An 18469-nucleotide genomic window follows, 5' to 3' on the forward strand; every position below is an offset into this window, starting at 1 on the left:
AGCTTCTCTAGCAAGCTCCTGGACTTCTCGATCAATTCCGACAGAACTTCTGATGAACTCTCGTACTCCCAACGAAGTCTCATTCTTGACTCCGAGACTTTATTTTGCTTTATGACTTGCTATCGTAGTTAATTCTACACACTTATAACCTACTTTGATCTAGACAATTATTATAAGGCTTAAATCAAATGTTGTTCGGCATGTCATTGGTTCATCGATGCTTTATCTGATTCTTCGACGCATCATCCTATCTTGCGGCTTATTGCCCGATGCTCTTAGCATAATTTTCTTAGCATAATTTCTGCTCTTCTTTGCCCGATGCTCGAACCCATGGCCCGAGACCTTCTATCGATATGTCGATCGATCCTTCGGCTTGACGTCCAATCTTTTGACATGTTTCTCTCCGGCCCAACATGATTTTTCCTGCATTAATTGTCTCTCCCTAATTGAAGCTTTATCCGTCACTCAAAATGCAGATCAAATCATAAACATTATCAATTGATTTCATCATCAAAATATGAGATTTAACCGTATGTCAATGCAATTTAGAGATTACGATTTCTTTTTCAATGTCCCTAAATCATCAATAATAATGGTCTTGTAAAAATAAAGGAAGAGAGAAATGTCTAGTTCTCTATCGACTTCACTGTAATATTCTGATCACATAGAGATCTTTTCATATAACATCAAAATATACACATCCTAAATCTGATATAATATTATTTGATTAAGTATAATTTTTTTTTCATATTATATATGACATAATATTTTATGCTTACACAACTACCCCCACTTACTCCAGCAAATCGCCACCAGCGCGGGGTTAAACTTCCGCATTGACTGCTAGGCCTCCCTCGCGTCCAGCTCCGCCGACTTGTCCGCCGGAACCGTCGCAGCCACTTTGCTCCAGGCCAGCCGCTCGCAGCTCGCTGCGTGATGCCTCGCCTTCGCCTCGTGCCGCGCCACCCATAAGTCTCCAAGAAGGAGTCGCAGCTTGCTCTCCTTCACCTTCCGAACTATGAACTGGATGTTGTTCGCCAAGAAGAGGTAAGAAAGCGCCACCTCCCGATAGAGCTCCGCCTTGATGTCGAGCTTGCAGATGAGCACGAGGACCAGCCATGCGATCCGGACCGAAATCGACCCTGAGGCAGCGGCGGAAGAGGAGGAGCTCAACGGCCTGCTGCTCTCCGAGGAGGTAGTGGAGGCGGAAGACGGAGAGGACGAAGGCGGCGTCGCCACCTCTGCCGCGTCGAAGAAGGACTCCGGCAAGGGGCTCGGGGGTTCGAAGGCTAAGTCCGCGAAAATGTCGGCGAGGGTCTGCTGATAGTTGGCGAGGAAGACGAGGTAGTTCATCACATAGCGGGTGAGCGGGTGGACGTCACCGCCGGTTATTAGCGATCTGGATGCGTCCCTTTGGATTGCCGCCTCGAAGTCGGCCAGACTCGACCGTGCTACTTCTGTGAGCCTGAGGAGGGAGTTGACCGCCTGCTTCCGGATAGCAGCGGTGGACTCGAACCTGAACATCGACTCGATATCCGGCCAGAGTTCTGCGACAGCGTTGTGGAGATCGAGGATTAGGAACAGCTTCTCTGGCGATCTCTTCGACCTTGCCACCAACTCCGGGAAGGCAAGGAACCGCGCGGCGGCGTCTCGGGTGACGTCGGCGAAGCAGGACTCGCGGACGGAGTCTGAGCCAGCGAAAACGCGGTCGCAGAGGAGGCGCTCGCCTGTGAAGAGGGCCCTGAAAGCGACTGGGGCGGTGGCGAGCCAATCTCGGATCTTTGACTCGAGGGCCTCCCATTCGAACTTCTGTATCTGCGACTGCGTCAGTCGCTCGAAGCCCAACCGGCGAACGGACTCGTCGACGAAGGATTTCCGCATCGTCTTGTAGACCCGTACGCACTCCACTCCGTAACCCGCGGATATCATGGACTCTGCGACTGCTCGGATGTCGGCCGTGGCGACGTCTGAGGCGTTCTCCACCTGGGTGAGGGATTCCGTGGCGTCATCAACGTCAGAGATGTTGGAAGCTGGGCGGAGGGGATCGAAGGGGTTGAGGCGCTGGCCGTGGGCGGAGAGGAGGAGGTGGAGCTCGCTCTCGAGGCGGCGCATGGCGGCGGAGAGGAGGGAATGGGCACGAAGGAGTGAGGCGGACCGGGCTGCTGGGTCGGCAGAGGGCGAGGTGAAGAAGAGCATGGAGCGGTGGAGGTCCGCCGTGGCGCGGAGGAAGCGTTTGGAGTCGGCGCGGCCGCTGTCGGAGAAGAGAGAGGCGTCTACTTGCAGGCCCCACTGGTTTACGACCTCCTCAGCAGCCGCGATGTTCTCCTCCATCGTACTGTCCATTGCACCCGCAGCTGCATGGACCCGATGACGACGACGATGATAATGGCGAATCTGATGACTGCCCTGCTTCGAGGAAGAAGATTTGAGTAGGCTCCGTAATCCCTTCCATGTCATCGTTATCAGTGTACAGTGAGCAACAAAGAGGAGCTTCGAGTTACTCCCGAAGGAGACAAGAGGAAAGAAGACAGCGACACAGCTTGCTGCGTTGTGCGTGTTCGTGTGGCCGAGGAGACGACGCCAATACCCTATTGTTATATAAGCCATTGGAGTAGATGAGGGCACGTAAACTGCTCTTGGTACATTGGAGCAGTAGAAGCTCTGCTCTAATCCAGTTCAACGAAGATTAAATATAACGAACACAAGAAGTCAACTGCGATCAAAGCAAAGAAAGATAGGTATCCAGATCCATGCACCAAAAAAGACCGGCCATGTCGAGGTCAAACTACACCAGCTGCAGACATTTTAGATCGAACTGTCCTACGTGATATGGATAGATTAGTCACGTCATAGAGCAAATAAGCAAATTGCAGCTGGAATGGCTTGATTAAGTATCTTATCTCTTTCTTCCTTGTGCCCTATCAAGTGCATCACAAAACTCACATGTTATAATTGAATTGTTGAATGCATGCATATTGACCATGGTACTCGGTCTTCTTATCTTATCTGATAGCTTATTAACTTCTATGTACATGATAAATAAAAGAGGTGATACGATAAACTGCTGTGGAGATAATCTAAAGCACGTTGTTCGTGGAGTCAAAGGAAGAACTCCACGACGAAATGATCTGCACGCTTAGGTTTTCATTCCTTCACGTGGGCGGCATGCTGTTGACGAATCAACAGGAACGTGCCTAATCTTGCCGTTTATTCTGCCATGCTGAGCATGGATTAATTAAAAATTAATTTATATTTAAGGGAAGATTTCCCTAAAAAAATATCTTTCATTTTAATTTTCGTAAAAGGGGCCTCCTGATTTTGTTGAGGTTAAGAATATATTTAAATTATTTATCATGTTTTTAAGTAGCTTTACAATTTTTTATTGTGGTGATCTTAAATTTATAACAAGTAAAATTTTTTATCCCTATTTTAATTATGTTATTTTTATTAGGGTACTGAAAATATTATATAATATTTTTAAAAAAATATTATAAGTAATATAATATTTTGCTCATAAACTATTACGATATCAAAATTTTATGTTTGAAGTCGGGTTGGTTATGGTTACGAGTCCATTTATATTATTTACAATGATTTTATTATAGTGATCAAAATATTATAATAGATCAAAATATTTTGGTAGCCTAAACATTATTACGGATCCAACAAAAAATAGATATTATGAAAAACGGAAATACCATTTCACCTTTAGGGAGAAAACGAAAAAGGAACTTTTGGATGAAATCGCTCACTTTTAATCTAACGCAATTTCCATTAAAGGACTATCGGCTTAGTTGGAAGGCCCATTTAAGAACCAGCTTAGGCCCGATATACCATTAAGGCCATATCATGTCGGTTTATGTGAAGCCCAATAAGCCCTGGTGACCATGTCTAGGGTTTATTCAAAGGTGCTTGCTCACGACCGGGATCTGTAAAGTGCCGCCGTCGCCGTTTGGATTTACGGTTGCTACCTCGATCGAGCGGAGAGCCGCACCGGCTGGCGAAGGCGAAGAAGACAACCATTTAGAATGGGTAACGAATCGTTGTTTGTCGATTCCTCTTCTCGATTCTCTTTAGGGCCGCACTGCGTCGATCTCACTACCGATGCCTTGTTACAGCTAGGATTAAGGTCCACGAACTCCGAGGGAAGACGAAGGCGGAACTGCAGAACCAACTGAAGGACCTGAAAAACGAACTCAGCCTTCTCCGCGTTGCCAAGGTCACCGGCGGTGCCCCCAACAAGCTCTCCAAGATGTAACCGATTTATCTCCTGATCCCTTCTCTGTCCGACCGATCTGTCTCGTCCTTCGGGCGTTCGTTGTGTCATCTCATCTCATCACATCACATCACATCTTTCATTTCTCAGTAAGGTGGTGAGGCTGTCGATCGCGCGGGTGCTGACAGTCACCTCCCAGAAGCAGAAGGCTGCGCTGAGGGATGCATACAAGAAGAAGAAGCTTATCCCGCTTGACCTCAGGCCCAAGAAGACTCGTGCCATCCGCCGTCGCCTAACCAAGCGTCAGGTAATGCTCGTTTCAGATATTCTTTTAAGAAAGGGTTTCTTGTCTGTACCTGATATCTTTGGGATAATGGTAGATCCTTTGCTTGATTTTATAGCATCATGTGATAATCTAATGACAATGCGGATATTGATTTTATGGTGTTTCTGCTGATGCTGTTTATCATATATTGTGATATAAGGAATAGTTGTGATGCCTTTTCGTATTTTGTATTAAACTTAACGTGTGTGAGAAAGGTGAGGAATTTGAAGGTGGAAAAGGAGGAAGTAAGATTGGTAACATTTGGTGGTCGTCATTTGTGGTTTTACCAGAGGCTAGTTATACAACTTGTTTGGTGCTACTATCTAGTTCAGTATGTATGTTTATGCATAGAAAAGATCATCAATCTTTTTTGCTGACAATTTTGTTTTTCAATAAGTTGCTTTGTTTTACAATTGAACTATCTAAAGATGACTTTAGTGTGCCTGTTGGGATTCTCACTTGGCATATATTAGTTTCACTCTTTCCTTAGTGTCAACCAGAAGCACAATTATTGGATCCTCCAAATGAATTAAGAACTTTTGTGAAGCACTGGATGGTTGATTCTTTAAGATTCTTATGCAAATACAACTAAGTTTCCTTTTTTTATTTTGCCTCGACTTATACACTTTTTTAGTTACTCCTGTGAGAACCTCATATGCATGGGGACATGCCAATTTGATGGGTGTACCCGTGTCGGATACATATCAAACACAGATATGTCGTTGATATAACCAGTCATGTTTGACATGTGTCTTTTTATTTTTTTTATTTTGGACACGACGTATCTGTGTAAGATCCATGTGCTTCCTCATTGCTCCTCGGGTCATGTGTGGCATTGAGTTGCGTGGACCTCACGCGAGGTCGACCTTATCGACACTTAAGTCATGCGGTTGTGCCCTTGGTGCGACTATTGTCACTACAACTTCATTACCACTTAAAGCTCCTCAACTTCCTCCACCATACCCACCGTCGCCACCACCACCTCCACCAGCTCTGTCGACTCCTCCTCGTCGTTGGACGTCGAGTCCATCTTCTTGGACCACATCCCTCAGTTGGATCTGAGGAGGAAGAAGAAGTCCAAAGGCGGTCAATCGGTATCAGGCTGCGGAGTCTGAGGAAGAGCCAGGCACTTGCCTCGGCGACGACAGCACTATCGTCGTCAACATCTCTAGGTGTGACGGTATCATCGCTCGCCGCTTGTGGCTGCAACCTCAGTGTTTCTCCCACCCCCAGTGACTTGTCACCTATCATCAGTGGCCTCGGTCGTGGGTTTCCCTCGGTGTCCCTCTTGTCGACCGATCGCCTATCTCCCACGGCCTCGTCACCTTGGTGCCTCTCTCATGCAGGCCTACGACCTTAGCCGCAAATGTAAACTTGTGTCTACCACCTGTCTCGAACCCACCTCTACCCTGAGTACCCCCTTATTCTTTACTGGCGAAGCCTCCTCTACCTTAGCCCTGTCCTTGATGTTATAACTTATACTCGATAAATTTAAGTATAAATATTATAAAATTTATCATAATCGAATATTATATATATTAAAAAATGCACATGTCCTCGCCGTGTCCTTGTCCCAATTTTTTTAGAAGTGGTGTGTCACTGTGTCTATGTCCATGCTTCTTAGGCGAGAACATTTGTTTCATCAAAGTGAGTGTCATATAGGGGTTACTGGTGATTACTTGATCCATTCATCCACTTTTATTTCTCACCAAGTGGTTCATATCTTGATGCTGTATTATCCACTTTTTAGTGTTGATCAGTGAATCATGGTCAGCACAGATTATCACTTGTTAAAATGTGATGGACCAAAAAGGTATCAACATATGCTATGGTGCTATGCTGCCATGGTGGTTTTGATACATGACAATGCAAACCCCATGTTGTCTGGATTAGGGGAATGACTATTAGCGCAACACAGAATCTGTATGTCCTTATGCGAGTACATGATAATCTAAAAATCAATCTAATATGTTGTTTTCATTTGTCTTTTGCATTGTGCAAAGACAATCACGTGCCACTGCCAGGAAATCATCCTAATAGGACATGGCCCAACCTAATGGTGGCTTCAATTCTTGCGCCCAACCTAATGGTGGCTTCAATTCTTGCGAGCTCCGCACCATGTGCAGTACTAGATATCCTATATAACTGACTATCACTATTAAATCCATGGAAAAACTGACCCAGTAACTGAATATGCCTCAGCCGCTAACTGAAAATATTTCAGCATGAATTGATATTAATAGACCTCTGTAGCCCTTGATACCCTCATTACCATCCACTTGCAATGTGGAATTAAATTAAGGCATAACAAGGGAGCTGTTTGTGCTACACCTGCCAACATTATGGGTCGGAAATGCTCAGCTTCATGAGCACCATTGGTCGTTCTACTCTAATGATATGGACAGTTCAGCCTTTTAGTACCAACAAAATTATCAAGAACTTTTGTTACCCCCAGCAGCTCAAACTTGAGAAATTCCATCTAGCTTGACAGAACTACATGTTAAAACTGTTGGAACCCGGTGATTTATTTGTTTGTCTACAAAGATGAAAATAGTAAATTTTTCCATACCAAGGTTTGAAGTCTTGGTCCAAAACTGGTTTTGACACCTTGTTGGATATTTGTATACCAAGCATACTTGTTTACAGACATGTACTTTTTGGTGTCAGACAAATGATAAAAATGAATATTGGTTAGTGCAAGTTATATGATCTATTATTGATCCATGGCCATATTGATAATGCTGATTGTTCCTTTTTGTTTTGATCGGTATTTGGAACCTTGCCCCATGATAAAATCATCATCGAGGTCTTGTGGGAGAATAGGTGCCACAGGGCTAACATTTGAACTAGTCAATATTAAAGCTGAAAATTCCAAAAATGTGGTGCAAATGGTTGTAGAAGATATGGGCAATATCCTCATGTTCCATGGCATGTAGTAGATATACATTTGTCATATGTTGGATGTTGGCAAGTTTGTACGAATACGAGGTGTTCCAGTTCCCTAACTTGCACTGCAATCATTGAATTGCCTTTGATTCAGCTGCTCTATAGTATTTATCCAGTTGTTTTGCACATCTTTGTCTGTTTATTCTTTCTTCATGGTCAAGCTGTCTAATTATCTAATTTATTGTTCCAGTCTCTGAAATGATTCCTCCCTCCTACTCAGTAGGTTGTAACACCATTGTTGTGTCTTCGAGTCATTTCTTGATCTGCAGAACTTTCTTACTCATTTATTTGTAATCGATATTCCAGGTTGTTCTAGCTAGGTTTTGTAGTAGAGTGATGTTGCTTGCTGTCAGCAGTCATGTAACTGAAAATTAGAGGTGTTTGATTGGATGTTGGTGCCTGATGTGAGCTTGTAACACTGGGAAGTACAAATTATAGTTGGAATTGATGTGAACACAATCAATCTTTGCAAATGGCGGATATATCTTGTGGTTGCAATAAATGACTCAAGTTGGTATCTCTATTTTCTAACAATTAGTGTTAGTAAAGTTTGAGGACTGTTGGGAGTTGTATGTCACCTTAGTGTCACGGACTTAGTTGGTTTTGCCTAAGTCGTGCGGCACCCTTGCGTATCCGTCCGCAAAGGTCAGCTTCCCCGAAGCCTCCCATGGTCCCTTAGGACCCACAAAAGAGAGAACATGATAGAAAAAATGCCTCACTCGGGATCCACAAGCAAACATCTTCGAAAACACTTCATAGACAATGCAAATTACAAACAGATTTTACAAGCTTTGAATAGTTGCACAACAAAGGGTAAAATGGTCCATTATAGGTCGAAAATCTCTCACACGTGTTCACATGACACAACCTTTATTTACAAGCCTAAAGCGGTCACCAACCCAACTAAAATGGGACTATTAAGCCTTCGGTCGCCCCTCTACATGCTATACAAAGCATGAACATACCAAAAGACACGGACATACATAAGCATTACATCAAACATCCTGTTTAGAAGTTTGTCCGTGACATTCTCCCCCACTTCTTCCTTCGACGTCCTCGTTGAAGCCTTTGCCGACACTGCAACTCCTCGCCTTTGCTGAGCCTTCAATCTTCTGCTTCAGCTACAATGCGCCTCTTGGCTCCCAGCTGCTCTCCGCTGTTGTTTTTAAGTAGTCGAACCTTTGATCCGCCATGCTGCTTTAACTCACCAATGACTCTGACTCTGGTGTGGGGTTGGTTGAGTTGTGTTGATCCTTGTTGATTCCTGCGGATCCTCCAAATGAAGGAAAAGACCATCCTTACTGCGCCAATCTCTCAAATGCCTCATGCTGCTCGAACTGGGTGGATGCTTGTTGGAGCTTAACGAGCATCGTCTCGCAAACTTCTGAAGTTTTGGGTCCTTCCTCCACAAAAATTTGCTCGTTGACTCTTCTTTCACTTAGTTGTCACATCCAAGTAGGTTCGCATTACTTCCGCTTTCGATTGATATTTCGTTGGGAAATGAAGCGGACAATCTACTCTCAATAACACTGATCACCGTTGGTGAGGATTTGACAACTATTGTCTTCCATTATCTTCGAAGGGTCTTTGAACATATGCAGAGCTCCTTTGCTGGATAGATAAAAGAATTGGGGTACTCAGTTTCGCCCATTCTCTTAAGAGTTGAGAAGACAAATGTTACTTGACTTCGCCCGCCTCCTCGAGGTTGTACTCCATGCATCGAACTGGTTATTGGCCTTCGCCTGCTCTTTGCTCACACTTCTGAAGCACTTGAAGTGTTTGCACTCCTTGCGTTGAGTTAGCTACTATGATTCACCTTCTCAATTCCATCGAACTTCTGGAATGCAGGAAGTTTTCACCCCAACTTGGAGTAATTCTCTAATAGATTTGGTCGCCTCTGGGATTGTACCATCTTCTCCATCAACCCTGCCGCCTACTCCCCTGAGTAGCGAAGGTACAGCATCACGTACTGCCTACTTCGTTCCTTGGTCATGCACTCTTGCATGACCCGAAGTCCTTCATTTTCGGCTATCTTGATGAGAAACTCATTGACACCGGTCTTACGAAGTTCCTTAGCCTCTGCCCTTCAGCCTTGTCTCGGTACTTGGAGTTTGCCCCTGCATGCTCCACCTCCTCGGCCCTTTTCACGATCAAGCGCTCTCCCTCCATGAGAGCAAGGGATCAATGACTTTCACGGAAGTCCCGCTTCTACGGTACCATGGCGTTGCCATGTCCATGGCACTACTATCCGTCGCCTCGCATCTGCATCCCTTTTCTTCATAATTAGTAGATATGCTTCTGTGGTACTCCTCCGAGTCCACCTCCATTCTAACTGATGCTTGATTTTGGGTAGCTAAGTCCCTTTGGACTCGCCGTCGCTTCCTCGCCCCTTTCGACCCCCTGCTTCAACACCTCTGTGTTCTCCAAGTAGCTCTCTTTGGTCGATGGAAAGACATACTACAACTCTCATGCATGACCTCTGCCATCACGTTGTAGGGTTTGCACCGATTCTGTTCTCCTTAGCTTCCTTGGTAGCAACATTCGCTTACTCGACCTTGTACTCTGACTTGTCGGGCTCCCTTAAGCGAATATGAGCTCTGGAATAGTCCAACTCTCCAGCTGCTTCGATCATACCGCTGTATGATCAAGTCCCTCCCATGGGACTCACTGGTACTTGCATTCGAATTTTTCCCTTGGTGGAACACAGCCCCCCATATGCTGATGACCAAGGCTTTCATCCGATGCAAAATTCGATGCACGCACGGAAGACCTGCCTCTGCGGTACTATGGCCTTCACTCCTTGAATCCATAGCCCTTCTTGTCGTCGTGTTGTTCACCGAAGTGGAGTTTCCAGTAGCTCCCGATCATACCTCCATATGATCTAGTCCCTCACGGGGCTAGGTTATGTGTATCGCATTGCCACGAACTGTTCCACCACGATCCGCTGCACCATGTTGCCTCCTGGTGACATCTCTATTGCATTCTGATCCTTGTGGGATGAACTCGAATTGTGAACCCTTCATGTGTGGCCCCTACCAATACATCGTAGGGTCTCTTCCACCTTCGATTTTGTTCGCTCCTTTGGCAATCGACCTTCATCCACCCACTCTTGGGTCACACCAAGATGAAGCACCGTTTTAGGACAGTCCGTCGCCTAGTAGCTCCCGAAGTCCCCCGACTTCGCTGTAATTAGTGCACCATTGTCTGGATCCTGGGCCTCTACCCCTACCAGCATAATCTTCGCTGTGCATCGCTTCCTTCATAGCAATTTGAATGGCAACACTGTGGCATATTCTTCAAGAGTACCCGCCTCTGCGTCCTCTTGCCCCGTGCTAAGGCCTTCTGAACCCAACTTCGCCTCCGCAAATTGAGTCGCCTTAGTTCCTCCATCAAATGCTCATCCGAGATAAAGTCCATGTGCCCAGAAGCTCCCTTCGTCTTTGGCACCATGCAAGATGAGTCCGCTCCGTCAGAATGAATGACCCATGGAACAACATGATTCTGCTCTTGCCTCTGCAAGAGTTCATGTCCTTGACCTCTGTCCAAGGAAAGCACTATGCCTCCGCTCCATGTTCCATCTTCTATGCTAGCTCCCTTCATACGGCTTGGGTACTTCGCCAAGTTACACCCAAGTTGTTCCGCTCCTCGTTTTTTGCATTGAGTTGATGGTGGCCCTCGTGCCCACCATTTCACGGGTCAGCCCTCCTTTGAGTCTGATCTCCATATCGACTCCAAGTGTGCCTTCATTTGTGTTGCTTTGGGTTTCTCCCCCACTTGATCTCACAATGCATCCACCAATGCATTCTCTCAAGCGAGATCATGCGACGACTCCTCGCCGCTTGCTCAGTCCATTGAGCTTTGTGGAGTTGTTGTTTGTTGAGGTACTCCTCAACTTATGAGGTCCGTCCCACATGATTCTCCCTCTGGAGAGTCGGGACTTATCCCTCTTGGATAACTGTCCCTTTGGAGCAACATCTATCTTCGTTTCGGAGACCACCATCCCCTTGGACTACTCCGATCTGCTGAACAAACTGTGCATTGTTCTGCCTCCTGCAAACGTCTTTACTAGATTGCGACTCCACGTCAGTACAGCCCCCGCTGCACCACTCAAGGCCTAACAACATGCTGAACTCGTTGCACACTTCAGCCTTCTACGGACGTATCCTTCACATGCCGAAGAGAAAGTTTCAATGCTCCATGGTACCGAGTTTCGGTCGCCTTGGGATGGCCACGAACATTCCATCGTCCGCATACAAGTCCATGCATGAGTACCAAATTCTTCGAGCTAGCAATTCCCCTCACCTCTGTGAGCTTTGCATAACTCTTTTGGTCGTTAAGCAACTCATTCCACCTTGCATGGTCTCATCTTTTACCAAGCGCCTCGCTTGCCTTGAGCACCATCAAGTATAGTTGTCAACGTTGAGCCGTAGCTCAAACTCAGCCATCCCAACCTTTGTGCGCTCCGCATTCTTCCAAGCTTATCTATTCTCGTGGTGCCTCTTGCGCGAAGGGTTGGTCATTCCTCTGAATGCCAATCTCAGATGCCCGCTCCTCCGAGCGACTCTTTTTCCCTACATCTCCATGCCCGTTTTCCCCCAAACGGTCGTGCGTCTGCTGACTGCCCTCAACGCAGCCCTGCTAGGTCCCCCACGTTTGCATGCTAAGTGTTTCTACGAGTGTTTGTCTCGCTCTGATACCATCTGTCACGGACTTAGCTAGTTTTGCCTAAGTCGTGCGGCACCCTTGCGTATCCGTCCGCAAAGGACAGCCTCTCCGAAGCCTCCCATGGTCCCTTAGGACCCACAAAAGAGAGAACAGGATTGAGAAAATGCCTCACTCGGGATTCACAAGCAAAATCTCCGAAAACACTTCATAGACAATGCAAATTACGAACAGACTTTACAAGCTCTGAATAGTTGCACAACAAAGGGTAAAATGGTCCATTACATACCGAAAATCTCTCACACGTGTCCACATGACACAACCTTTATTTACAAGCCTAAAGCGACCACCAACCCAACTAAAATGGGACTATTGAGCTTTCGGCCGTTCCTCTACATGCTGTACAAAGCATGAACATACCAAAAGACACGGGCATACATAAGCATTACATCAAACATCCTGTTGAAGTTTGTCCGTGACATTAGGGAGCGGAAGAGATTTCCCAAGTGCAGCAGAAATTATGAAAAATCTGTACCAGAATCTTACTAAAACTGTGTGTACGGAATGGTACTCTATGCATTGGTATGTCTCGGTACATTGTCAAAAATACTAAAAATTGTATAGCATGTTTGGTACTGACTAGGGACTATCAGAACGGTGCCAGACCGGTGTGACTGTTTGCAGTCAACACGGTTAATACATTGTTCTTGTTTCTAAAATTCAATATCAGTCCTATTTGCAATAGGTTGCATCTTTCAGAAAGATATACTTGTCATCAGGCAGATATTATGTTTATCTCATATCATTCTTCAGATCAAGCAAATATTTCATGTGGGTTATCTTTATGTTGAGCTGATTTAAATGCTATTATAATATACAATAAGACACTTCCGCAGTAAGACATTTTCACAACTATAATTCGACTATGGACAAACATAAATCAAATCTTCCATACTTCCATGTAACAATATAATGATGCCTTTTTATTTTAGCTTAATGGGTATATTTTGACAAAAAAAAGTTCATTTATTCTGATCGCAGGGCTCCTTGAAGACAGAACGCCAGAAGAAAAAGGAGATGTACTTTCCAACGAGGAAGTATGCAATCAAAGCTTAGATAAAAGTAGGGACCAGGCTTGTTAAGGTCTTCTGTGTTAATTGCTACTTGATTTCATTGTTTAGTGAAGTCCTTTTTGCAATACTGTGAGCATCCTTTGAAAATTTTGTTATATGTTTGAACCGTGGAATGTTTTGTCCTTGAACTCTGTTTCACGATGCTGGTGCCACATCGTCGACTTCCTAATGGTTTTTAAACCGGCATGTGAATCTCACTTGTCTGCTGCAGGATTGTCATCGGCTTCCTGCTATCTCAATTGCTGAGTTAGTAATTGAATTATACAGCTGGATGTAAAGAGAAGACGATTATATCATAGTGTTTGTGCCTTGACAAGTTTGCAGGCTGGGTAAGATTGTGACAATGCTGAGTGTGGCAATCTACAGCTCTACGAAGTCGAAGCATTAAGGCAAAGCCGCCACTCACCACGATGCAGAAATTAAGCGAACAACTCCCAACCACTGAATCCCGTCAACTTCAACCAAAAATTGAGATGGACGGTTGACTCTCCTTGGGATATACTCTCAATATTTTTTCTGTCGTCAAAAGTGTTCCGACTTAAAAGCCTCGGTTACTTAAAAACTGTCGTTTCTTCTCTTTTCTCTATGGCTTATGACAGGAACAGATAACTTATTGAACGGTGGGTTCTTCCGCAATTAAAGGGTAGAAGAGGTGGCTACTGCTTACCAACATTAGGCGTGCATGAACCGATAATTATCGTCATCGGGAGCGTTGTTGGGTCGTATCCCATTTATTGACTTACGGATAATTGGAGCTTTCTAAGATTGGTCCCACAACAATGGACTGATATGATGGTGGCCCAGCGCTCCAGCTCGCGGATGATATGTTGACACGTATACGATCTGGAGAATACATAAAGGCATTTCATTTAAAGGTTAGTAGTTAGAATCTTAACTAACCAATACTATTGCTTATTCTCTCTATATAAGAATATCGTTTCGAATCCCTTCCTTCTCTCATCTTTTCCAACAAAGCTCTTCGTTTTCCTTGTACACTCTCCCATGGTATGTTCTCCTCTCACATTCTCTCTCTCTCTCTCTCTCTCTCTCTCTCTCTACACACACACACACACAACATATTTGATATTTTGTTCTTTCTTGTGTCACAGGATCCAGGTGCTGAGAACGTTAGATACGAAGAGGTTAGCATTCAGTGGTCAGAGTCTTATTTGTTCTTATCCCTTCTATTACTTCTTGATATGTGTTCATCTTTTTGTGTGCATATGATTCAGGAATTCATAAAGAATCCTCGTGGGCAGAGGATTTTTACGTGCAAATGGCTGCCGCAGAACGAAGAACCCAAAGCCTTAATCTTCTTGTGCCATGGTAATACTACCATGGCCTCAAACATCTCCAAGTTGTTCTTCTTTCTATATATTCATGTCACGAAAGAAGCTTTCTTTTGTTGTGTCTGAAATCTTCCAGGCTATGCAATGGAGTGCAGCATATCCATGAAAGGTAAAACTACTACCTACTCTAATAAAGATTGTTGGTATAGTTTTGCTGGATCAAGATTGTTGATGGCTTTTTAATTCCTGTGTCACCCAGACACTGGGACTCGGTTAGCGAAGGCGGGTTACGCAGTTCATGGAATGGATTACGAGGGCCATGGGAAATCTTCTGGGCTGCAAGGATACATTCCCAGGTTTAAGAATCTGATCGACGACTGCTTTGAACATTTTGTCGCCATTTGTGGTATGACAGTACGTAATAAGAAATGATGATGGATCAGTTGGAGCTCTTTCTAATCGTCAACGTCTTGAAACTTGTCAGAGAGGCATGAGAACAAGAAGAAGGCGAGATTCCTGCTGGGGGAATCCATGGGAGGAGCCGTGGCCATCCTCCTACACAGGAGGAACCCTTACTATTGGAATGGTGCTGTTCTGGTGGCCCCCATGTGCAAGGTTCTCTTCTTTTCTTCCTCCCCCCTAAACATTTACTATGTTTTGACACAACCTCTCGTGTGTTGTACCTTAGATTGCTGATGACATGAAGCCTCATCCTGCGATGAACGTCATCTTGAGGAAGTTGAGCAACATCATACCGACATGGAGAATAGTTCCTACCAAAGACATCATCGACATTGCCTTCAAGTGCCCTGAAAAGAGGCAGGAGGTAGTATTGATTCAAGATACATGCAAATGACGCGCTAACTATTTGGGTTCATCCAACCTTTTTGTTCTGCTTGTTTTGATCAGATTCGGTCTAACCAGTACTGCTACAATGGAAAACCTCGCTTGAAGACTGGTGTTGAGCTTCTCATGGTCAGTCTGGACATCGAGCAAAAGCTGCATCAGGTAATGTTTTATTTTTATTTTTTTTCCGATCAAAGTTACGGGATAAGTCTGTATAGTTAATCTTAGAATGACTATAAAAGTCATGTTGGAATTAAACTTGTTCAAGTGTCATAAAGAAATTTATTTCATCAAAAGAAAGGTTTATTGCATCAGGAAGATTCATTACATCAAGAAGAAAAAATAGATTAAAATTCTATGAAAGGATAAGTCAAATTGGTTATTAGTTTTTGAAAATGTTTCTTGAAAGAGAATGATTCATCTCGAATGCAATTAATGTAATGTATCTTTTGGGAGCTATATAAACCCCATATGTTAGGTCATGAAATAGATAAAGTTTCTGAATTTGTAAAGAGTTTTCTTTAGAGAAATGTAGAAGATTGAAGCTTGTCTACTCTTCCTCTGTTTGATAATTCTATCCCTTCTTCCTATCAAGATCAACATCCTAGACAATTATGATTTGATTAAAAATAAAATGAACGAAGACATATGAGAAAGTGACATATTCTTAAAAAATTACGTGTGACATTAAATATATTAGGTTTGAAATTGTCTCCTATTTTTTATATGAAGATAAGTGACTGAGAAGTATATGGTGAAAATGTATTTGTGTGAGAATTTATGATTTGGCACCACCATTATTCATAGTTGTAATGGTTAGGTTTATTTAGTTTAAGTTCAGGAATATGATAACATTTTGAGCATGCTCGTCACATATGAGAGATGAGAGATAATAAAAGAACATATAATGAGATATCTTGAAGGATATAAGATCGAGCAGCTCGACCCTCACCTATGCCCGAGGCAAGAAAGTTAGGAAGTTTAACCCCCATCCCCACTCGAGGCATGGAGGTTGGAAAACCCAACCCCATCCAACCAATGTGCATCCCTCAATAACCCTATAGCATTAGGGGAGGCGATCTTGGACGGACGTGCCAGACAAACTCGTGTTGAACGATACAAGGTGCATAATGGACTAGACATATCGAATGAACTAAACATGTCATTAGGTCAACAATGGATCAAAGTGGAATGAGCTAAACGTGCCGAATAAACCAAACGTTACACTTCAGACCTCTCTGGTAAGAGTCTCCAAGCACGTCTTCGAGGGGGGACAAATAATAAGGAGTATACCATTAACTAATCGTCATTCAATACATAACAATCACATGGTAGCTAGGGTGGAAGAAGAAGACAAACATCACCCTCCACTTATCTACCCACGTGGGCAAAAGTCCAAGGCAAAAGGTTACAGACTGCCTCCCTTTTGTCAGCCACTTGGACAAGAGGCCAAGGGGGGGCTATTGGAGGCAGTTAGATGTTGCCTCCCTGTAGAATATTTCATGAAACTCTTTTACGATTAAGTATAAAAGCTCATCTTCAATACAATGAAAGGGAGGTTTATCTTTTTTAACCTCTCGCATTCGTACTCATACACTTAGTTACTAACTTGAGTGTCGGAGGCACCGGATTGAAAAACCTCTCTCGACCTCAGTTGTGATGCAGGTGATACCTCGAGAGCCAACATTTTCATATTAGACAACCCTATACACATAAGTTCAGATCATGTTAGGCTGACGAGGATGTCAATGACTTCTTCCCTTGATAATATTTTTATAAGCACCTCAATTATAAATTTATCAAGAAAGAAAAATAAGTTGTCCTAAGTTATGCAACACACACACATTAACGGTTCGATAATTTCGAATTGAATCAAAATTAGGTTCTTAGGATCCAATTTTAGTTTCTAAAAATCGATACTAGAATCAGATAAATAGGAAAAATAAGAATATAAATATAAATAGGATGCATGGTATAATGGTTAGTATTTTAAGCTTGAAGCAAGTAATTTCTTTTTTTATCAATCGAAACCGATTGATAGAATATAAAACCGGAACTAACTAGAACTGGTTCAGTTTCGATTTTCAATTAAAAAATAATAATCAAAATCGACAGTTCTGGAATGGGATCACTCCTACATGACGGGTTCATGATATATGGTGTGTGAATAAAATATTATTGTGTGATCCATTTTTCATGCGGTCGTAAAACATTTTTTAAATGGATCTGCAACACTTAGAGAAGCTAAACATCAACAACAATTTCATACAACAACGATTGATTTCTACGTTGGAACTTCATCATCTACAGAAGCAAAACATGGAACAATCACTGACTGTGTTAAGATCAACAATGAATGCTAATTGCAGGTTTCACTACCTTTTCTGATCGTGCATGGCGGCGAAGATATAGTGATCGATCCCTCGGTCAGCAAGCTGCTCTACGAAACTGCATCATCCGAGGACAAGACGTTCAAGCTCTACCCGGGCATGTGGCATGCGATCACGTCCGGTGAGCCCCCGGAGAACATCGACCTCGTCTTCTCAGACATCGTCGCTTGGCTCGACCGAAGGAGGGCGGCCGGCGAAGGTTCTTTGAGATCGGAGATGGAGCATAAGTCGAGGCACGACAACCAGCACCAGTAGCAGTTGTTGGACGCACAAGGCAAGAAGCAGTTTGTTTGCAATCCGATCCATATATGTGATGCAGTTGAAAACCATATCCATATTCTCCTGGCAAACCATATCCATTGCCATGATCTGATTCATCTGACTCATTTGAAGTATCAGAAAAAAAAAAAAAAAAAAGAGGCAATGATTTATTCATGACATGAAAGAGTGTTTGCTAAAAGAAAAAGGAAATCACATGTAGAAGACACGTTTTTTTTTTTTTCATGTCCAAGACTGTAGATTTAAAGGGTTCGGTTTTTTTTTTTTATAGTGAGTTAAGTGAGGGTGTTAATTGAAAGGGTGATTAATTATATGAAATCATTGATTATCATTATGTCATGTTGACGTGTCCAATAGTCAGAACACTAAAATTCTATCATGAA

General features: G+C 43.7%; 3 protein-coding genes across 3 annotated transcripts; 2 read left to right on the forward strand and 1 right to left on the reverse strand.

The window, feature by feature from the left end:
* Window positions 1–725: 725 nt before the first annotated feature.
* Window positions 726–2644, reverse strand: LOC103999924 (exocyst complex component EXO70H1). The gene has a single exon (XM_018819390.2). It carries the CDS (start codon window positions 2605–2607, stop codon window positions 844–846), a length of 1764 nt encoding a protein of 587 aa, XP_018674935.2. The 5' UTR covers window positions 2608–2644; the 3' UTR covers window positions 726–843.
* Window positions 2645–3873: 1229 nt separating this feature from the next.
* On the forward strand, window positions 3874–13420 carry LOC103999900 (large ribosomal subunit protein uL29). Its single transcript, XM_009421801.3, has 4 exons — window positions 3874–4032; window positions 4119–4254; window positions 4367–4523; window positions 13191–13420. The coding sequence occupies exons 1-4, from the start codon at window positions 4029–4031 to the stop codon at window positions 13263–13265; spliced, it is 372 nt and encodes a 123-aa protein (XP_009420076.1). The 5' UTR covers window positions 3874–4028; the 3' UTR covers window positions 13266–13420.
* A 749-nt stretch (window positions 13421–14169) lies between these two features.
* On the forward strand, window positions 14170–18242 carry LOC135586775 (caffeoylshikimate esterase-like). The gene is made up of 9 exons (XM_065127825.1): window positions 14170–14287; window positions 14392–14424; window positions 14515–14608; window positions 14708–14740; window positions 14831–14977; window positions 15056–15186; window positions 15260–15397; window positions 15481–15579; window positions 17787–18242. Exons 1-9 carry the CDS (start codon window positions 14285–14287, stop codon window positions 18060–18062), a joined length of 954 nt encoding a protein of 317 aa, XP_064983897.1. The 5' UTR covers window positions 14170–14284; the 3' UTR covers window positions 18063–18242.
* Window positions 18243–18469: the final 227 nt, after the last annotated feature.

This window comes from Musa acuminata, chromosome BXJ2-10, assembly GCF_036884655.1.
Source record: "Musa acuminata AAA Group cultivar baxijiao chromosome BXJ2-10, Cavendish_Baxijiao_AAA, whole genome shotgun sequence".
NCBI classification, from domain to species: Eukaryota; Viridiplantae; Streptophyta; class Magnoliopsida; order Zingiberales; family Musaceae; genus Musa; species Musa acuminata.

Coding starts and splice junctions, on each gene's coding strand:
- LOC103999924 (XM_018819390.2), bottom strand. CDS start 2,607: ATGGCTTATATAACAATAGGGTATTGGCGTCGTCTCCTCGGCCACACG.
- LOC103999900 (XM_009421801.3), top strand. Junction 4,255..4,366: donor CCCAACAAGCTCTCCAAGAT/GTAACCGATTTA, acceptor TTCATTTCTCAG/TAAGGTGGTGAGGCTGTCGA. Junction 4,524..13,190: donor GTCGCCTAACCAAGCGTCAG/GTAATGCTCGTT, acceptor TTCTGATCGCAG/GGCTCCTTGAAGACAGAACG.
- LOC135586775 (XM_065127825.1), top strand. Junction 14,609..14,707: donor CTTAATCTTCTTGTGCCATG/GTAATACTACCA, acceptor GAAATCTTCCAG/GCTATGCAATGGAGTGCAGC. Junction 15,187..15,259: donor TGGTGGCCCCCATGTGCAAG/GTTCTCTTCTTT, acceptor GTTGTACCTTAG/ATTGCTGATGACATGAAGCC.